Raw genomic sequence first — 17,154 nt, 5'->3', positions numbered from 1 at the left:
ATCTCATTAAGAGTCTTTAAGATAAATTTAGTTCAAGGCAATACTCGTTATGAAACACTAAATGAAAGGTAATTTAAAAATATACTTACCTCCTATGTATTTATGTATTTATTTAAAGATTGTATTTATTTGAGAGAGAGAGACACAGCAAGAGAGGGAACACAAGCAGAGGGAGTGGGAGAGGGAGAGGCAGGCTTCCCGCTGAGCAAGGAGCCCAATGTGGGGCTTGATCCCAGGGATGACCTGAGCTGAAGGCAGACGCCTAACAACTGAGCCACCCAGGCGCCCCTCCTATGTATTTAAAAATGTTTTGACTTCTAGGTTAGACAAATTAAAGTTTCATTTTTCAGCAAAAATACTGAGTTCCAAAAATGAGTGTGTGTTCAATGCCTCTATTTAAAAAGGCTTTTTAACATAGGGACCCAATTTTATCATTTTCCAAATACCTGATCAGTTGTCAAATTTGTTTGCTCTAATTATTTGAAATATAATTTTTATCATATCCTAAAAGTCTATGTACATAAAGGTCTATGCTTGAACTTTCTATTCTTTCTCACTGGTCTGTTTATTCATGCACCAGAATCACACTGTTGTAATTACAGAGGCTATAGGGTATGTTACTATCTAGTAGGGATACTAAACCCTCATACTTGCTTTTTTCTCCCCAGACTTTTCTTAGCTGTTTTTTTTTTTTTAAGATTTTATTTATTTATTTGACAGAGACAGTGAGAGCAGGAACACAAACAGGGGGAGTGGGAGAGGGAGAAGCAGGCTTCCCGCTGAGCAGGGAGCTCTATGCGGGGCTCAATCCCAGGACCCTGGGATCATGATCTGAGCCCAAGGCAGATGCTTAACAACTGAGCCACCCAAGCGCCCCTTCTTAGCTGTTTTTATATGTTTATTTTCCCATATGAACATGAGTATGAACTTTTGTAGTTAAAAAAACAAGCAAGTTCTTGGCATTCCTTTGGGATAGCATTAAATTTATGAAATAATCTAGAGAGAACTGAAATCTTTGTAATACTAAGGCAACCTACCAGATAAATACAGGATGCTTTCCATTTGTTTAAATCTACTACATTTTTGTGTCTTTCTGGAGTGTCTCAAGATTTTTCTTTATTGATTTATACATTTCTATTACGCTTATTCCTAAATATATCATCTTCTGTTACTATTGTAAGTTGGGTTTTCCAACAAATTTTCTACCTGGTTATTGCTTATCATATGAAAATTATTTTTTATATGTTGACTTTATATCCTCCTGTCTTACCGAATTAGCTTGTTATCTGAGTTAGTTTTATTGATAACTCTCTACGGTTTTTCAAGTATATTAGCCTATCATCTACCAATAGAAATTCTTTTACAGGGGCACCTGGGTGGCTCAGCCGGTTAAGCATCTGCCTTTGGCTCAGGTTCAGGGTCCTGGGATCAAGCCCCACATCCAGCTCCCTACTCAGCGGGGAGTCTGCCTCTCCCTCTGCCCTCCCTTGTTCGATCTCCCCCCACTTTCAAAAATAAATTTAAAAATCTTTTAAAAAAATTCTTTTACATTTTTCCCAATTCTTATGATTCTGACTGCTTATGCTTATCTAAAGTCACTGGGTGATACTTTCCGCTGAATGTTAAATTGTAGTGGAGATAATGAGTAGGCTTGCTTTAGTGGGAATGCATCTTATTTTCCCATTATGCGTGTGTATGTATGCATGCATGTATACAAATACATACATACACATATACATATGTGTATTAAGGTAGTATCCATCAATTCTTATTTTCTTGGTTGTTTTTATCTCAAGTGGATGTTACAGTTTGTCAAAGGCTTTTTCGGCATCTATGGAAATAATGGTATGATTTTCCTCCTTAGATATATGAATATAGTGAATTTTATTAATGAATTGCTAAATAAGAACCATCCTTGCAATCCTGGAATAAATTCCAGTTGGTCATGGTATTATTTCTTAATGTGAAACTGAATTGATAATATTTCACTTAGAATTTTTCGTATCAGTATTTGTAAGCGGATAATGAAATTTAATTTGTTTTGTGATAGCACTAAACTCATGGAGTTTAGTGAACATTGTTACATAATATTCCTCAAAAAAACTGGATGTTTTCCTTCATTTTCTATGCTCCAAAACAATTTAAAACAGCATTTGGACTATCTGGTTTTTGAAGATTTGGTAAAAATCCCCCTGTGAAATCACTGGGCCTGGTGCTTTCCTCTAGAGGTAATTCTTTTATAATATTCTCTAATTCTTCTATAGCAATTAGTTTCTTCTGGAGTCAATTTTGACAAACCGTATTTTCCAGGGAAAATATCCAAGTTTGCAAATGTATTTGCACAGAAGGGTACAAAGTAGTTTGTCATTTTAAAAAATATTTCCTTTGTTTCAATGGTTATTTCTGTCTTGTCATTTCCTATTTACAAATTTGTGTTCTCTGCTTTTTGTTCTTTATTAGGTTAGATATTTATCTATTTTGCTAATGTTTTCCAAAGAACTATAATTTTTATTAGTTTTTTTGTTCTCTGTATCATTTATATCTACTTTTATTTTTTATTATTTTCTTCCTGTGCTTTGCTGAAATTTAGTTCACATACTATAAATTCACTTTTGAAGTATACAAATCAATATTTAGTATATTTACAAGGGGGTGTAGTACAAGCACAACCATTACTTCTAATTCCAGAACATTTTTTTGAAGATTTATTTATTTTAGAGAGAGCAAGCAAGCGTGTGGGGGGAGGGGGAGGAGGGGCAGCGGGAGAGAGAATCCTGAAGCTGACTCCCCAGTGAATGGGGGGGGGAGGGCTCAATCCCAGGACTTTGAGATCATGACTTGAGCTGAAATCAAGAGTCAGCCGCTCGGGCGCCTGGGTGGCTCAGTTGGTTAAGCGACTGCCTTCGGCTCAGGTCATGATCCTGGAGTCCTGGGATCGAGTCCCACATCGGGCTCCCTGCTCAGCAGGGAGTCTGCTTCTCCCTCTGACCCTCCCCCCTCATGTGCTCTCTCTCTCTCATTCTCTCTCTCTCAAATAAAATCTTAAAAAAAAAGTCAGCTGCTCAACCCAAATGAGCCACCCATGCGCCCCATTCCAGAATATTTTTATCACCCAAAAAGGTAACTGTACCTCTTAGTGGTCACTCCCCATTTCCCCCATCCTCCCAGCCACAAGAAACCACTAATCTACCTTCTATCTCCATGGACTTGCTCATTCAGGAGAATGTATACATATGTATTTATAATGTATCTTCTTTGTGAATTTTGTATCTTCTTCATGAATTATGGCTTTTAGCATTATGAAGTGCCCTTTTTCTGTCATATTTAATGCTTTTTTGGTTTCAATTCTTTACCATCTAGTGGCAGAATGCAAACTCCTGCTTTCTTATTATTTCCACTTACTGGTTATAAATTTGTTCATCTCTTTATTTTTAGCGTTCGTAAATTACTCTTTTTAGATGTATGTACTGCATATAGCATAGAGTTTGTTTTTGCATTTTAAGTCAAATTATAAATTCTTTTCTTTTAAGGTCTTTCACATTTATTAATATGATTGATATCTTTGGCCTCAATTCTGTCATATTTTTTACAATACTGTATGTATTATAATAACTGTATTTTTCCTCTGGTCTGTTTTATTTGCTTTAAAAATTATTTTAGTATGGCAGAAAGTTGATAACTTTTGTTCTAAAGGCATCCTCTATACTAATACCTTTTTTAATGTTTCCAGTCCTTTTTTCTTATTTAACCTTATGTAACTTTTACCAGCTTGAAATGGTGTATCTTGACTCCCAGTTTTTGCCTATGCAACAATTACTGGGCTTATTTTATTTATATCTCACTGTTTCTCTTCTCCCATTTAAAAAAATTATATTATGTCTACTTTATTAGAATACATAACATTCATATGTAATTCTCCCATCTTTGTTCTCATTGTTGCTTTAGTCTTAATTCTATAATTATGTATGAACAGTAAACATCAGTCCTTTTGCCAAAGTCTCCCCAGTCTTCTCTTGATTACCTGAAGCCGTTCTCTAACATATCTCTTAGGAAGGATTTGCTTATACAAACAGTATTCCTTCAATACCTGCATGTTTACAACTGTGTGTCTTACCTGTGTTAGTCTAAGGATAGCTTGACTCATTCTTTACTCATGCTTTATGCCCTTGACATTTTAAAAAATGCTGCTACCCTCTCAGCTACTGTGTTGAGAAGTCTGAATCTAACCCACTTATCTTATTCTTCTAAGGATTTTTCAAAAAACATTTTTGCCTGTAGGTCCTGAAAATTTATTATTAAAGTCTAATATTTATCAGACTTGACTATTCTGAGGTCAATTTTCTCAGGTACACAATTGGGTCATTTCAACATGTAGATTTAGGCCTTTTTTTTCAGAAAGTTTTCTTATAGTTCCAAATATTAATTGTTCTATTGTTTTATTTCTCTTCTTCAGAGACTCTAATTTAGTGTATGTGAAATCTGACAACCTTCCATTTCAACCACTTTTTTGATCTATTCCCTCCTTTTTTAAACTTTATTTTCATTCTCTTGGTTATTTTTTTGCCTTTCCTTAGTGCTCCTTACTAATAGTCAAATATAACCTCTCCTGTGGTCCTTATAATTTAATCTTCATTTCTTAAGTTTTTCTTTTCTGAATTCACCTATTTCACATCTTTTTGGTTTTTGTCCATTTCTCTTGCTTTTTAAATTTTTCATTTAATTTTTTCATATCTGCAAATGCTTGCTTGAAATACTTAGTTCAGGCTATAGTGCTAAGTCTGGTTTTCTTCTGCTTAATGTTTAGCATTGAGGGAGGAACTGATATCAACCAAAAGATTTCATTTTTTTTTGTCTTACAAAAACCTTCTATGTATAGAATATCTTTTTTTATTTATACCGTAGACCCTCTATAATAGCCGTATGCAGTAACAGTAAGGGTTTTATAGTGGCTTACAAGATTCCTATTTCATGAATACTCTCTTCTGTCAGCCTAGTGAAATATAGTTTTTTTCATAAGTAGCTTTTGGGGAAGGAGAGTAGGGGGGGAATCTGGCACATCTGTGATCTTGTAGATTTCTTTTTATTTCTACAGGAACCTTAACTCTCTTACTTTCTTCTTTCTGTTTACAATTAAGTCTCCAAAGAATGTCCCCATCATCCTGTTCTTTCAGTTCTCCCCAGACATAATGATTTTCAGAGACTACAACCTTAGGATCTGCACACTTTAAAGTACCTTCCTTGTAGCCAGAGCTCTGATGTGCCACATCCTGGACCTACTTTTTGAGTGGGACCATCTTTGTTGGTGATTTTATCTTTGCTTCATTATCCTTGGTTCCTCCACTCCACTCTCTTCTTTTTCATATAGTCTTCTCAGAATCTAACTGCTCTTAACATAAACCTGTGACATGAGCTCCAGATAGCTCCACTGCTTATAGGTAATCTGAAGTTCATAGTATTCGCAGTCTCACAGTTATGCTGAAGGTATGAGTTATATGTGAATTTACTTGCTCTCCTTGTTGCTCTTTATGCTTTGGAGGGTATGTAGAGATTCAGATTTAGGCTTCCAACATTATCCTAGTATAACTTGGAGGTCTCTAGCAGCTTTATTTTCAATGGGCTCATTCTTGGATTTGTAATCATTAGCAAATATGTCTTTTTACTGGAATTCTGCATTAGCAGCAAAGTTTATTTTGGCCTCAATACAAACACCATGTCCTACTGGGATTTTACCATAGACATTCACCTTGACATGAGTAGTATCAATTTTCAGAAAGAGATTATATGGTTGCTCAGTTTGATCAATAGCCTCATTTTTCTGACACAGAAATAAAAACTTCCTGCTATCCACTGACCTTAGGTGTCATTTTTACCCTTCAAAAATGCAGATTCCTCCTTAAAAGTAAGGAGTATAAACTGTCATTTCTTTAACGTCAACAACCCTCTGGGGGCTCCCCATTAGAAAGGGCTTTTGCAGGGTCAGTCCATCAAAACAGTCAAGTGTCTAAGGCTACAGTAGCATCATCTTATTAACTGTCTTTTAGAGTTTACTTTGTCACTACATTATACCCAATTATTTCTTTAGCCAGTTATACCACAACTTTAGGTCTAATTATTTAAAACACCTCCTTTCAACGTACTCATGAAGTATCTTTTCCTCTCCCTCTGGTTAAGATCTGAACTTTTTAAAAGAGTATCTTTTGCATTTGTTCTTTCATAGACTCTCCCAGCATTCACTACAAAGACTCTTTGACTTCTAACCCTTCTTACATCAGTTTCTTGCTCTCATATTGCTATAGGTTCAGCCATATTCTAGAGCTGCAATGTCCATTATCATAGCCACTATCCACACAAAGCTATTTAATTTAAATTAAACAAAATTAAATAAAATTAAATATCCAGTTCTTTAATCACACATTTTAAGTGCTCAAGAGAGCCACATGTGGCTAGCAGTTATGATTGGACAGTGCACGTACAGAACATTTCCATCTTCACCGAAAATTCTTTTGGACAATGCTATTCTAGAACTTAACTGATTGCTTTCAACACTGACGTTACCTTGTCATACTTGGAAAAAAAACAAAACATTTCCTTCTCTCTTTTTGTGAGGTGTTTTAGGCCAGTATCTGTGGGGATACAGCTGGGAAGACATGTGTCTCTGGATGTCTTCCCTTCTTTTCTTATTTCCCCTGGCACCTCCAAGCCATTGTCTTTAGTTTCTTCTTACTAACCTAAAGTAAATTTATCCAGTTATATATTGATTCTAAACTAGAATAAACCTTACTTTAAAATATCCTATAACAATCTGTGGCCATTAGATCTTATTCAGACTCTACCTGACCTTCAAGACTCCTGCAAGTACACTTACCTTCTTACTCTGTCTAGCTAATCTATTAGCACTGGGACTTCACATTGAAGGAAGGCTTCTCAGGGTATTACCACATGTGATTTTTCCTTTGTGACAAAGTTGGGCAACTGTGGCTTTTCCCCAAGAATATAAGCAATCTCCTTAAATTCTCAGATTTAGCCATTTATGTTTCACTGAAGTCAGTGGAGGGCAGGGAATGAGGCTGTAAGATTAATAATGTAGATTCAGAGTTAGGAGAGCATAAAACTTAAGGAGAGTCAAGGCTCCTCACCTGTGGTAGGACCCCTAACTCATGAGGGTTTTTACGCTTTCACAGCTTATCATATAAGTTCTTGACATGCAAAAACAAATACCTCAGATAATTTTTTTCTATTTTATAGCTTTACAGTGATCAAGTATTTTAAACACCAGTTCTCACTGTCATCAAGGTTAGAGCTAATCTACATTATGTTGCCAAAGAAAAGAAGGAAGTTCACTGGCATCATGAAAAAGTAAAATTAAAAATTTAGTTTCATTAAAACTAAAAGTTAATTCAGTCAAATTGTAAAATGGCAAAATTACTGAGATTTTATATGATAGATATCTATAGGAAATTATATGAAAAGACACATGAACCGCTGCTGTTGTACACATACACCCGTACTGAGGAAGATGCAATAACCTAAAACATAACTGTCAAATCATGCCCTTCAAAACAACAAAAAACTCTGCACATTCTGGTATTCAGCCTCAAAGAGTATCTCATGGATTAGTGATTCTAAGTCAGGTCTGATAATCTCAGTAAAATAAAAATTACTTCTTTCATTGAACCTACTGAATCTCAAGCAAATACGCTAACCTATCATCTTTTCTTTAAACTAAACTTTAAACTTCTTTAAACATCTTTCTTTTCTATACCTTTTAATTATATCTTAGGATCTTAGTATACCTGATTTTTATACAAAGTTTCCTTCAAACTCGTAAGAGCATGAATACGAACATCTACATTTTCATGTTGAATTGCTTTCATGGATAATTGAAGAGTTGTCTGAAGATCTGTACTCTCCGAGGTCTCCTATATAAAGAACACAGAGAGATACACCTTATCAGTTAATGATTTCAGAAACCATTTCAGAAGGTCTGGATTCCCTATAGAGCTACCATTAAAGTGTAAACTATATCCCAATTAAAAGCAGCTTTAAAAAAATAATTTCCAGGCACCTGGTTGGCTCAGTCGGTTAAGCATCTGCCTTCGGCTCAAGTCATGATCCTAGGGTCCTGGGTTCAAGTCTTGAATCAGGCTCCCTGCTCAGCGGGGAGTCTGCTTCTCCCTCTGCCCCTCCCCCCTGCTCGTTCCTGAGTATGCTCCCCCCTCTCTCTCAAAACTAAATAAATAAAATCTTAAGAAAATAATTTCCATCTCTTCATTCATATAGCATATGTTATTTTTAGTATTTCTTGGGAAAGGGATTTCATTCTAAAATCTTTAGACCTGGAGAAAAATTTTATTCAGATCAAATAAAGAATCTACTGATATAAAAGAAATCCTTCCTAGTAAGAAATACAAGTTTCCCTTAACTCACAAAGGACTGAATAGCCTTGAACCAAACCTAGATTACACAAATGAATAATTCATTCTTTACTTTGATTACTTACTTTCTTATGACTATGAGTTACCCAGTAAAAGAGAAAATAAAGACATCAGAACCAATCTTGGGGTCTATAGTAAATACTTCTGCTATTCTGACCCAAAATCAGGTATCCCACTTTCTGCCCTAAAATTCTATGGAATCACCATTAATACTTTCATAATTTCGGAGAATTCACTGGACTTCAAGATGATGGAACTACAGGTTATTCCCCTTCTAAAGCTCAGGAATCAGTAAGATTTGACAATTTCACACAAAATAACTAGAATTGTCCCACAGCTTTTCAGGGCATGAAGCTATGGTAGTTTCTTCTTTGGGGGACTATAAGTAGGGACACATTGACCTGGGAAGTAAAGTCACAAGTACTGTATTTTTTGCTCTCTGTTTTCTGTAATGCAATAACATCTTTATCTAAATGCTAAAACTTCCTTCTAAAAAATCATAATTTGTGATAGGATTATCTAATTGCCAAAATTAGCTATCAGAAAAGAACTATATTACCTCTAGATATGATTCTAAAGAACCTCTGTTCAAAGATTGGAATCTGGGAACAATTTTGTACCAGTGATCTTCTAAGACATAAATAAAAAATTAAATACCTTTCTATATTCCTGTAGAACCGCTTTTATCTTTTTAAATTCTGGATGATCAGGTAAAAAATATATTTCATGAAGAAAATCTTGTACAGCATCCCTAATAGTTAATTGGAAGAAAAAGAATTATTTGCAAAGAGTATAAGTACTAAAAAAATATAAGGCAGAGGTTGAAACTAAGACCAATTTAGTTCACACTTAAAAGTGCTAGTAGGGACGCCTGGTGGGCTCAGTTGGTAGAGCATCTCCGGATGATGAGTTTGAGCCCCACATTGGGTATAGAGATTTTAAAACTAATTATCTTAAAAAAAAAAAAGAGTGCTAGAGACGGCTAGGTGGCTCAGTTGGTTGTGTCCAACTCCTGATTTCAGCTCAGGTCCTGATCTCATCAGGGTTGTAAGATGGAGCTTAATGGGGCTCTGTGCTCAGTGTCAAGTCGGCTTGCGTTTCTCTCTCCCCCATCTCTCTGCCCCTCCCTCCACTCTTTATCTCTCAAATAAATAAATTCTTTTAAAAAGTGCTAGTGGATTAATGATTCTTCCTAACCATGTCTAGTGGTTAATAATAGCAAATAATCAAATCTAAGGAAATCAGCTGTTGCAATATTTACATTGGTGGCCCCAAATAAAACTATACTTCTTTGTATATGCATGCATGTATAGTCACTCCCTCTTCATTTTGGGCGAGATGTGTGACTTGCTTTAACACACAGAATGTGGTAGAGGAAATGCTGTGCCAATTTAGAGCGTAAGTGTTAAAAAGATCTGGTAGCTTCTGGTTTTGTGCTCATCAGAGTCCTAAGTCACCATGAAAGGCCACCAACAGGGACTGGCTATGTGAAAAGAGTGAGGCTCCACGACTACATGGAAAGAGACAGAAACCCAGCTAAGTCTACCTCCTGGCTGACAGCAGCCATACCAGTGACCAAAGAACCCACCAACTGAACCCAGTCCAGATTGCAAAATTATGAGTAAATAAAAATGCTGTCATTTTAAGACACTAGATTTTGGAGTAGTTCACAGTGCAGCAAGAGATAGCCAAACTCAACCTTAAAACACAAATTCTCATTAAAAATTTTAGAGAAAAGGTATCAATAATTATTACTGAGGCTACAATTTTTAATTTGCTTCAAATATAATACTCTAATCTTTGAGTCCCAATAATGAATTTCTAAATTCTAGTCTTCATTCACTCATGCAATAAATATTTATTAAGCAACTACCATGTGCCACTATGTGCTAGACACTGGTGATGTAACAATAAAGGAAGCTGATTTCTTCAGGGAGTTTAAGATCTTTTAACTAGCACTAAATGAAAGAATTTTTTTATATGAAAAGGTAGAGAATTGCTATATAACAAAAAGCACAGGTAACACTATTTACGTAATAATACAAAAAATATTTGAAAAAGTGATCTAGATCAGTGATTATGTTGTTCTATCATATTCAAATTATCAAAAATAAAAGTATTTTAACTGAAAAAAAAATTACTTTAACCTTTTTTTCTGTACTTTCTCCCTGCTTAGACAGTTACTGAAAATGATTAATGGGAATAGCGAGTATATGTATAGGTAGGTAAGTAGATAAATAGGTAGTACTTCAAACCTAACTTTTCTGCAGCAAAGGCAATATATTTACCATATAACAATAAGTATAAACATAGAAACAATTTTAAAATGTATAGAAACACATTCCAGGCTAAAAAGCAACCAGTGTGAAATACAAAAATGGAAGGGAGTAACATATGTTCTTCCAATAGCCGTCCAAGTAAGCTAGAGCATAGTCTGTTTTGGAAAATCTTGAGAAAAGATTTAAAGAAATAAGATGTGACCAAATTTTGGAAAGACTTGAATGTCAAGATAAGCAATTTGAAATTCATCTGTCAGAATTGGGAGAATCACAGAAAATCTCCATATGTTATAATAATACTGATAAAAGAGATGCTTTAAATATGAACAATATGAAGAAATGTGATAAAATCCTAAAGGAAGGGAGGCTGGTTAAAAAGCTAATACAATGAAGTAATGAAAGTGTCAACTAAGGTAAGCTGTAGAAAGTAGGTGAACATTCCTCCTAACCTTTCTCATGTTATTCAACTGTCTGCCTTTTAAGTGTGAAAGGAAAGGTTAATGGGCGCCTGGGTGGCTCAGTTCGTTGGGCGTCTGCCTTTGGCTCTGGTCATGATCCTGGAGTCCCGGGATTGAGCCCTGCGTTGGGTTCCCTGCTCAGCAGGGAGTCTGTTTCTCCCTCTGCCCCTTACCCTGCTCATGCTCTCTCTCAAATAAATAAATAAAAATAAAAAAAAAGAGAAAAGGAAAGGTAAATTTAGCTTCACTTTTTCCAAAACTGATGAAAAATAATTTTGAGATGCTGATCTAAGAATGTTTTAAATATAATTATAATGGATCAATGTAACAACTGAAATAACATCAGTTCGATCTATATTGACTTAAAGCATGTCAATTATTTTTGTTTGATGCACCCTAAATTAAAAAGAATGTGAACAATCCCACCTTGCCAGCAGTAATCCCAATACCTTGAGACATAAATATACAGTAATAAGAAGTTGCTATCTTTACTATTAATTTCAGTTACAATAAATACCTGTTTTCAATTATGAGGTAGTGAAATATAGCTGCAGTTTCTTCAGGCTGGATGTGTATGAGAGGTAACAAAGCTACTATCACATGACTGAGAAGGGAACCAAGATAAGCATGATCCAGGCAACGAACAAAACAATCCCAAGCTCTATGTGAAAAAACAAGTTAAAAGTCACATTGTTTTTATTATTTGTAAAGCCCCATCAGTTAGTTATTAGCTACAACAATACATACAAATAACACATACATACAAATAATAAGGGCAAAAAACAATACAATAATAAGGTTACAAGGCAGCTGTAAAAACAGAATAAAGATCAGTACTCTATATGCAGAGTGATCTCTCTAATGTATTAAGTCAAAAAAAGGAAGGTAAAAAACAGAGGTTATAATATGCTACCTTTTGGGGCAAGGTTAATACAAAAATAAGTGTGTGTGTGTATTTGTTTATACTTTTTTATTTTTATTTTTTAAGATTTTATCTATTTATTTGAGAGAGAGAGAGAGATACAGTGAGAGAGGGAACACAAGCAGGGGGAGTGGGAGAGGGAGAAGCAGGCTTTCCGCGATCAGGGAGCCCGATGCGGGGCTCGATCCCAAGATCCTGGGATCATGACCTGAGCCGAAGGCAGACACTTAACGACTGAGCCACCCACGCGCCCCAATTTGTTTATACTTTTAGAAAGGGGAGAATTATACAAAAATTAAGAAAAATAGATACTTATAGTTAGAAATGAAATCTAGATTCACAAATTTGAATTTCAGACAATGTTTATGTTTTATATGAATTTAAAATTAAAGAGGGAAAAAGCAACCTCTAAAAATTTTAAAACAAACTAGTGGTATCTGGGTGGCTCAGTCGGTTAAGTGTCTGAATTCGGCTCAGGTCATGATCTCAAGGTCCTGGGATGGAGCCCTGCTCTGTGTTCAGCGGGAATGCTTGTCACTCTTATGCCCTCCCTGCTGCTCATACTCTGTCTCTCTCTCTCAAATAAATAAATAAGTCCTTTAAAAAAAATTTTAAACAAACCAAAACAACTGAACCTAAATGAGTATCAAGTAGGTGGCACATGTACACAGAAAAGAATTACTTCACATGACTTTAAAACATATTATTCTGACACTCCATCTCTAATAAGTACAATCTAAGGATAAAAAAGACCTCTGAAAAAAACAAAAATACATAATAAACAAATAAAACAAAAAAGGACCTTCAAGAAGCTTAAACTGCATTCAGTAGTCTGTTAGAAGTAATACTAAAATTATATTAAATTAGGAATCCTACATGCCAAAATCTCAATGGACTGAAAGAAGTGTGGGAAAGAGTCTTAAGGACGGAATCTGTTTGTAAGAGATTATATTTAAGGGGCCAACAACCAAATGTGTGACATGTACATGTTATTTTATTCTGATTCAAACAAACCAACATTTTGGGGGAAAAAAATCTTTGAGACAATTGGGGAAATCTGAATATGGACTGAGTTTTAGATGATATTAAGAATTCCTATTAATTCTGCTAAATATAATAATTCATGATGGTTGTATTTTTTTAAATGCCTTATCCATTAGATAAATCTGAGGTTTACAAGTGCAATGATTTGATACTGGGGTTTTCTCTAAAACATTCCAACTAACAATAAAATAGGTGGAGGTGGTCAGATTAAGTAAGATTAGCAATGCTGGTAACTGTTGAGGTTGGAAAATAGGTATGGAGGGGTTCATTATACTATTTTATTTCCCAGTATGTTAAAAGATTTCATACTAGTATGTCTCTGAAGAAGTAAGCATATTCCCTTTCAATACAAATATCCTTTCCATCTTAATTATTTACAGCCTGAATCCCTCAAAGAGATAAGAATTCAAGTTAATGTTACGGGGAAACACAAAAATTCTAATGAACTTAGGCAGTCAATTACCTGCAACACAATTCAGGAAAATCATCCTTGAATCTCAGGCCAGTTCTTAGCGTGGTCATCATCTTCACCCTCACAGAACTGACATGTTTTGGTCCCATCAACTTCATCAAAGACATCAAACTGTTCAAAGCCTATAAAGTAAGTAGGGCTTTAAAATAAAGCCTATAAACAAGTCAGCAGGAGTAGATGAGCCCTAAGGACAAGATCCCACCCACATCTCAGAGTAGTACCTATTCTCTGGCAACACAATGACTAACTGTTGGTCAGTTTGTTTTGTCTAAAGTCTTATGTAAGAATTACGAATTTGAAAAATATAAGCTGAGTTCTCGTCTGTGTTTTTCTTGTGAAGGTAATTTTTTATTTTTGTCCTGGCAGTGCTCTAGAATAGTAATTTTCAAATTTATTAAGAATATAATACTGTTTTTCTTCATATTCATCCCAAACTCTTATGTAGCACATGTATTTTTGTCCTAATGGTACTAATTTCAAGATGCTCTGAATTTAGTAGAACAAACAAATTTAGAAAAACAAAACTGATGACATACCCAGAAAATTACGTATACATTTTATTGTGGAACACAGAATCGGACTTGTATCAACAGCTCCAGGTTCTAATGAAAGGATAAAGAAACTCTCTAGACAACCTTAACTATGTTCCAAAACATACAAGCTTTTTACAGTTTAAAATGCAAACTATAGTTTTCTTAGATTGAAGGTCATTCTCTCACTCTGGATAACGATAAGAAAGAGTCCGTGGAGATGAAACAGAAGTTGTCTGGAGGATTAAATTTACTAGGGGACACCAACAGAATAAGTATTGGCTGTGGAAGTAGAGTTTAATATTGTACCATGTCTTGGCTCCTTAAGGTTATTAAAAGAAGACAAGTACAGACTGAAATAAAAGCTTCTACTCAGATTTTTTTCTGTAATTTTACTGCCTGCAGATATGGAAAGCAATAAAAAGGGAAATTTAATCAGTATCTAAAATTCTCTCCTAATCTATGGACAGAAACTTCTAGTGGTGACCAACTGTTACAGCAGTCATAATGAAACTTCACTGTACCAAACACATTTAAATATAAACTGACAAATACTGAAGTTACTTGACTTTATATAACCTAACATTTTTGGTTTTCAAAAACACCATGGGCCATGACTCACAACATACCAATGTGGACCAATGAACTCAATTATGCAACTTTTGTTGAGCCATCAGAGATGCTAGTCTCTTTTTTTCCCACTGAGCTAGATGGTATGAGGACATGAGCCTGAAGCCCTTGGGGTCAGCACCTGGCACTTATGTATAGGGCCAATCCAGGGGCATTTGAGCTAAGAGATGAATTCTGTGAACACTATGTCCAAAATAAAGTTATGCCCAAAGCTATATTATTCTTACACTTTTAGTCACAAAGCCAATAAAGTCTTCTAAGCCAGTTTGGGTTAAAACTGGCTTTATGAACAAACAAACAAAAACTGTAAGTGATATAATTCCTCTTTTTAGATTTCCCAAAAGCTTATAAAGGGATAGGGGGATTCAGAATATCATGTCTGATTATTTCTTATAGTTTAAATATTTTTTTTAAATAAATATTTTATTTTGAAAAAATGCACAATTAATGACAAAAATAAACAAAATTACCAAGGTACTCCAGGGAAGAGGCTACATTTGCATCCCAAACTGCATGCAAATGAGCCCAGGGATTACTATAGTGGAAAACTCCAATAAAGACTAGTCCTGAAAGGGCCAAGCAGAACACCAAAGTATGAAAAGAGCCAGGGTTCTTGATAAGGAGTCTGCTAACTATATATATTTATTTCTTACCTTTGAATGTTTGTAGCTACAAGCAGAAGTCACGTCTCCTAAAAATTCTATATGAATTCTAGAATTTTGCAACTTAATATCACTACCTACCATTTTCTTATCTTCAATGCCAACACTGGAGCTCAGTAACTGCATGTTAAAAAAGGCCAAAATGCCCAACAACTTAGGTTGCAAATAATCAGCCTAATAAAAAAAAACCACATAAAACAGATATTATGTAAGTTTTACAGATTGAATTTCATAAATCAACAATTTATTTAACTAACATCATTTCTATATTACCCATGTTAGGATATTAGAATAAGCACTTGGTGGATTTTCTCTAAAAGTATATATTCTCACATCTAGTATTTTAAAAATTAGTGAAACTAGAATGGGAGAAGATATTTGCAAATGACATATCAGATAAAGGGCTAGTATCCAAAATCTATAAAGAACTTCTTAAACTCAACACCCAAAGAACAAATGATCCAATCAAGAAATGGGCAAAAGACATGAACAGATATTTTTCCAAAGAAGACATCCAAATGGCCAAGAGACACGTGAAAAAGTGCTCAACATCTCTTGGCATCAGGGAAATCCAAATCAAAACCTCAGTGAGATACCACCTCACACCAGTCAGAATGGCTAAAATTAACAAGTCAGGAAACGACAGATGTTGACGGGGATGCGGAGAAAGGGGAACCCTCCTACACTGTTGGTGGGAATGCAAGCTGGTGCAACCACTCTGGAAAACAGTACGGAGGTTCCTCAAACAGTTGAAAATAGAGCTACCATACGATCCAGCAATTGCACTACTGGGTATTTACCCCAAAGATACAAATGTAGGGATCCGAAGGGGTACGTGCACCCTGATGTTTATAGCAGCAATGTCCACAATAGCCAAACTGTGGAAAGAGCCGATTTTGACCTACCCAGTGTGTGATGCTGGGTAAGTTACTTAACTCCTCTGAGTCTGTAAAATGAAAAGACTTATTGCACAGAGATGTTGTAGAGATTAAATAAGATAACATGCATTAAGCACTAAGAAAATAGTAAAGTACTCCTTTTGCTACAGGGGCCATTGAGAAGCAGCAGCCATGGCTCTGCATGACTCTATGGCCATGGGCCTCAACGAGGGCCAAAAGGTGACTAAGAACATGAACAAACTAAGGTAAAGAAAGTGCTGCAGGCACCTCATCAAGCACATCAAGTTTGTGCAGACATGGTATGAGAGGTGTGTGGCTTCACCCCATATGGCAGCATGCAAAGGAGCTGCTCAAGTTTTCCAAGTACAAGCACACCCTCAAGTTCATCAAGAAAAGGATGGGGGGGATGGGGGGATGGGTTAGCCTGGTGATGGGTATTAAAGAGGGCACATTCTGCGTAGAGCACTGGGTGTTATGCACAAACAATGAATCATGGAACACTACATCAAAAACTAATGATATAATGTATGGTGATTAACATAACAATAAAAAAATTTAAAAAAAGAAAAGAAAGGATGGGGACACACATCCGTGCCAAGACCAAGAGAAAGGAGCTGAGCAATGTCCTGGCAGCCATGAGGAAAGCAGCAGCCAAAAAGGACTGAACCCCTCTCCTCTTTATGTAATAAAGCCTTTTTTGGAACTTGGGGAAAAAAATACAGTAAAGTGTTCCATTTAAGTTGTTAATATTATTACAAAATGGGAATGTGAGTACTCTGCAAAGAAGAATATTCAAAATATTTATGTATGGACAAGGAAGGGG

At 35.5% G+C, this 17,154-nt stretch overlaps 1 protein-coding gene and 1 pseudogene across 6 annotated transcripts in view; one reads left to right on the top strand and one right to left on the bottom strand.

Moving 5' to 3' along the window:
- ATR (ATR checkpoint kinase) overlaps positions 1-17,154 on the bottom strand; it is a 95,613-nt gene that overhangs the window by 53,062 nt on the left and 25,397 nt on the right. For all 6 annotated transcript variants that reach the window (XR_015768822.1, XR_015768823.1, XM_028099167.2 and 3 more), the window contains 5 exons: positions 15,514-15,606; positions 13,602-13,732; positions 11,690-11,833; positions 9,093-9,186; positions 7,794-7,919 (listed from right to left, as the gene is read on the bottom strand). Coding sequence is in view for 4 of the 6 variants with exons in the window: in XM_028099167.2 (XP_027954968.2) it covers positions 7,794-7,919; positions 9,093-9,186; positions 11,690-11,833; positions 13,602-13,732; positions 15,514-15,606 (588 nt within the window). In the remaining 2 variants the exon portion in view is untranslated. The remainder of the gene's footprint in view (positions 1-7,793; positions 7,920-9,092; positions 9,187-11,689; positions 11,834-13,601; positions 13,733-15,513; positions 15,607-17,154) is intronic.
- Positions 16,503-16,996, top strand: LOC114205635 (large ribosomal subunit protein eL36-like; annotated as a pseudogene).

The sequence above is a fragment of the Eumetopias jubatus genome, unplaced genomic scaffold (genome assembly GCF_037043125.1).
Source record: "Eumetopias jubatus isolate StellerSeaLion01/CBP00866 unplaced genomic scaffold, mEumJub1_p1.0 scaffold_1, whole genome shotgun sequence".
Lineage (NCBI taxonomy): Eukaryota > Metazoa > Chordata > Mammalia > Carnivora > Otariidae > Eumetopias > Eumetopias jubatus.
Note: the sequence above shows the minus strand (reverse complement) of the source record. Positions and strands in the feature narration are given on the sequence as shown.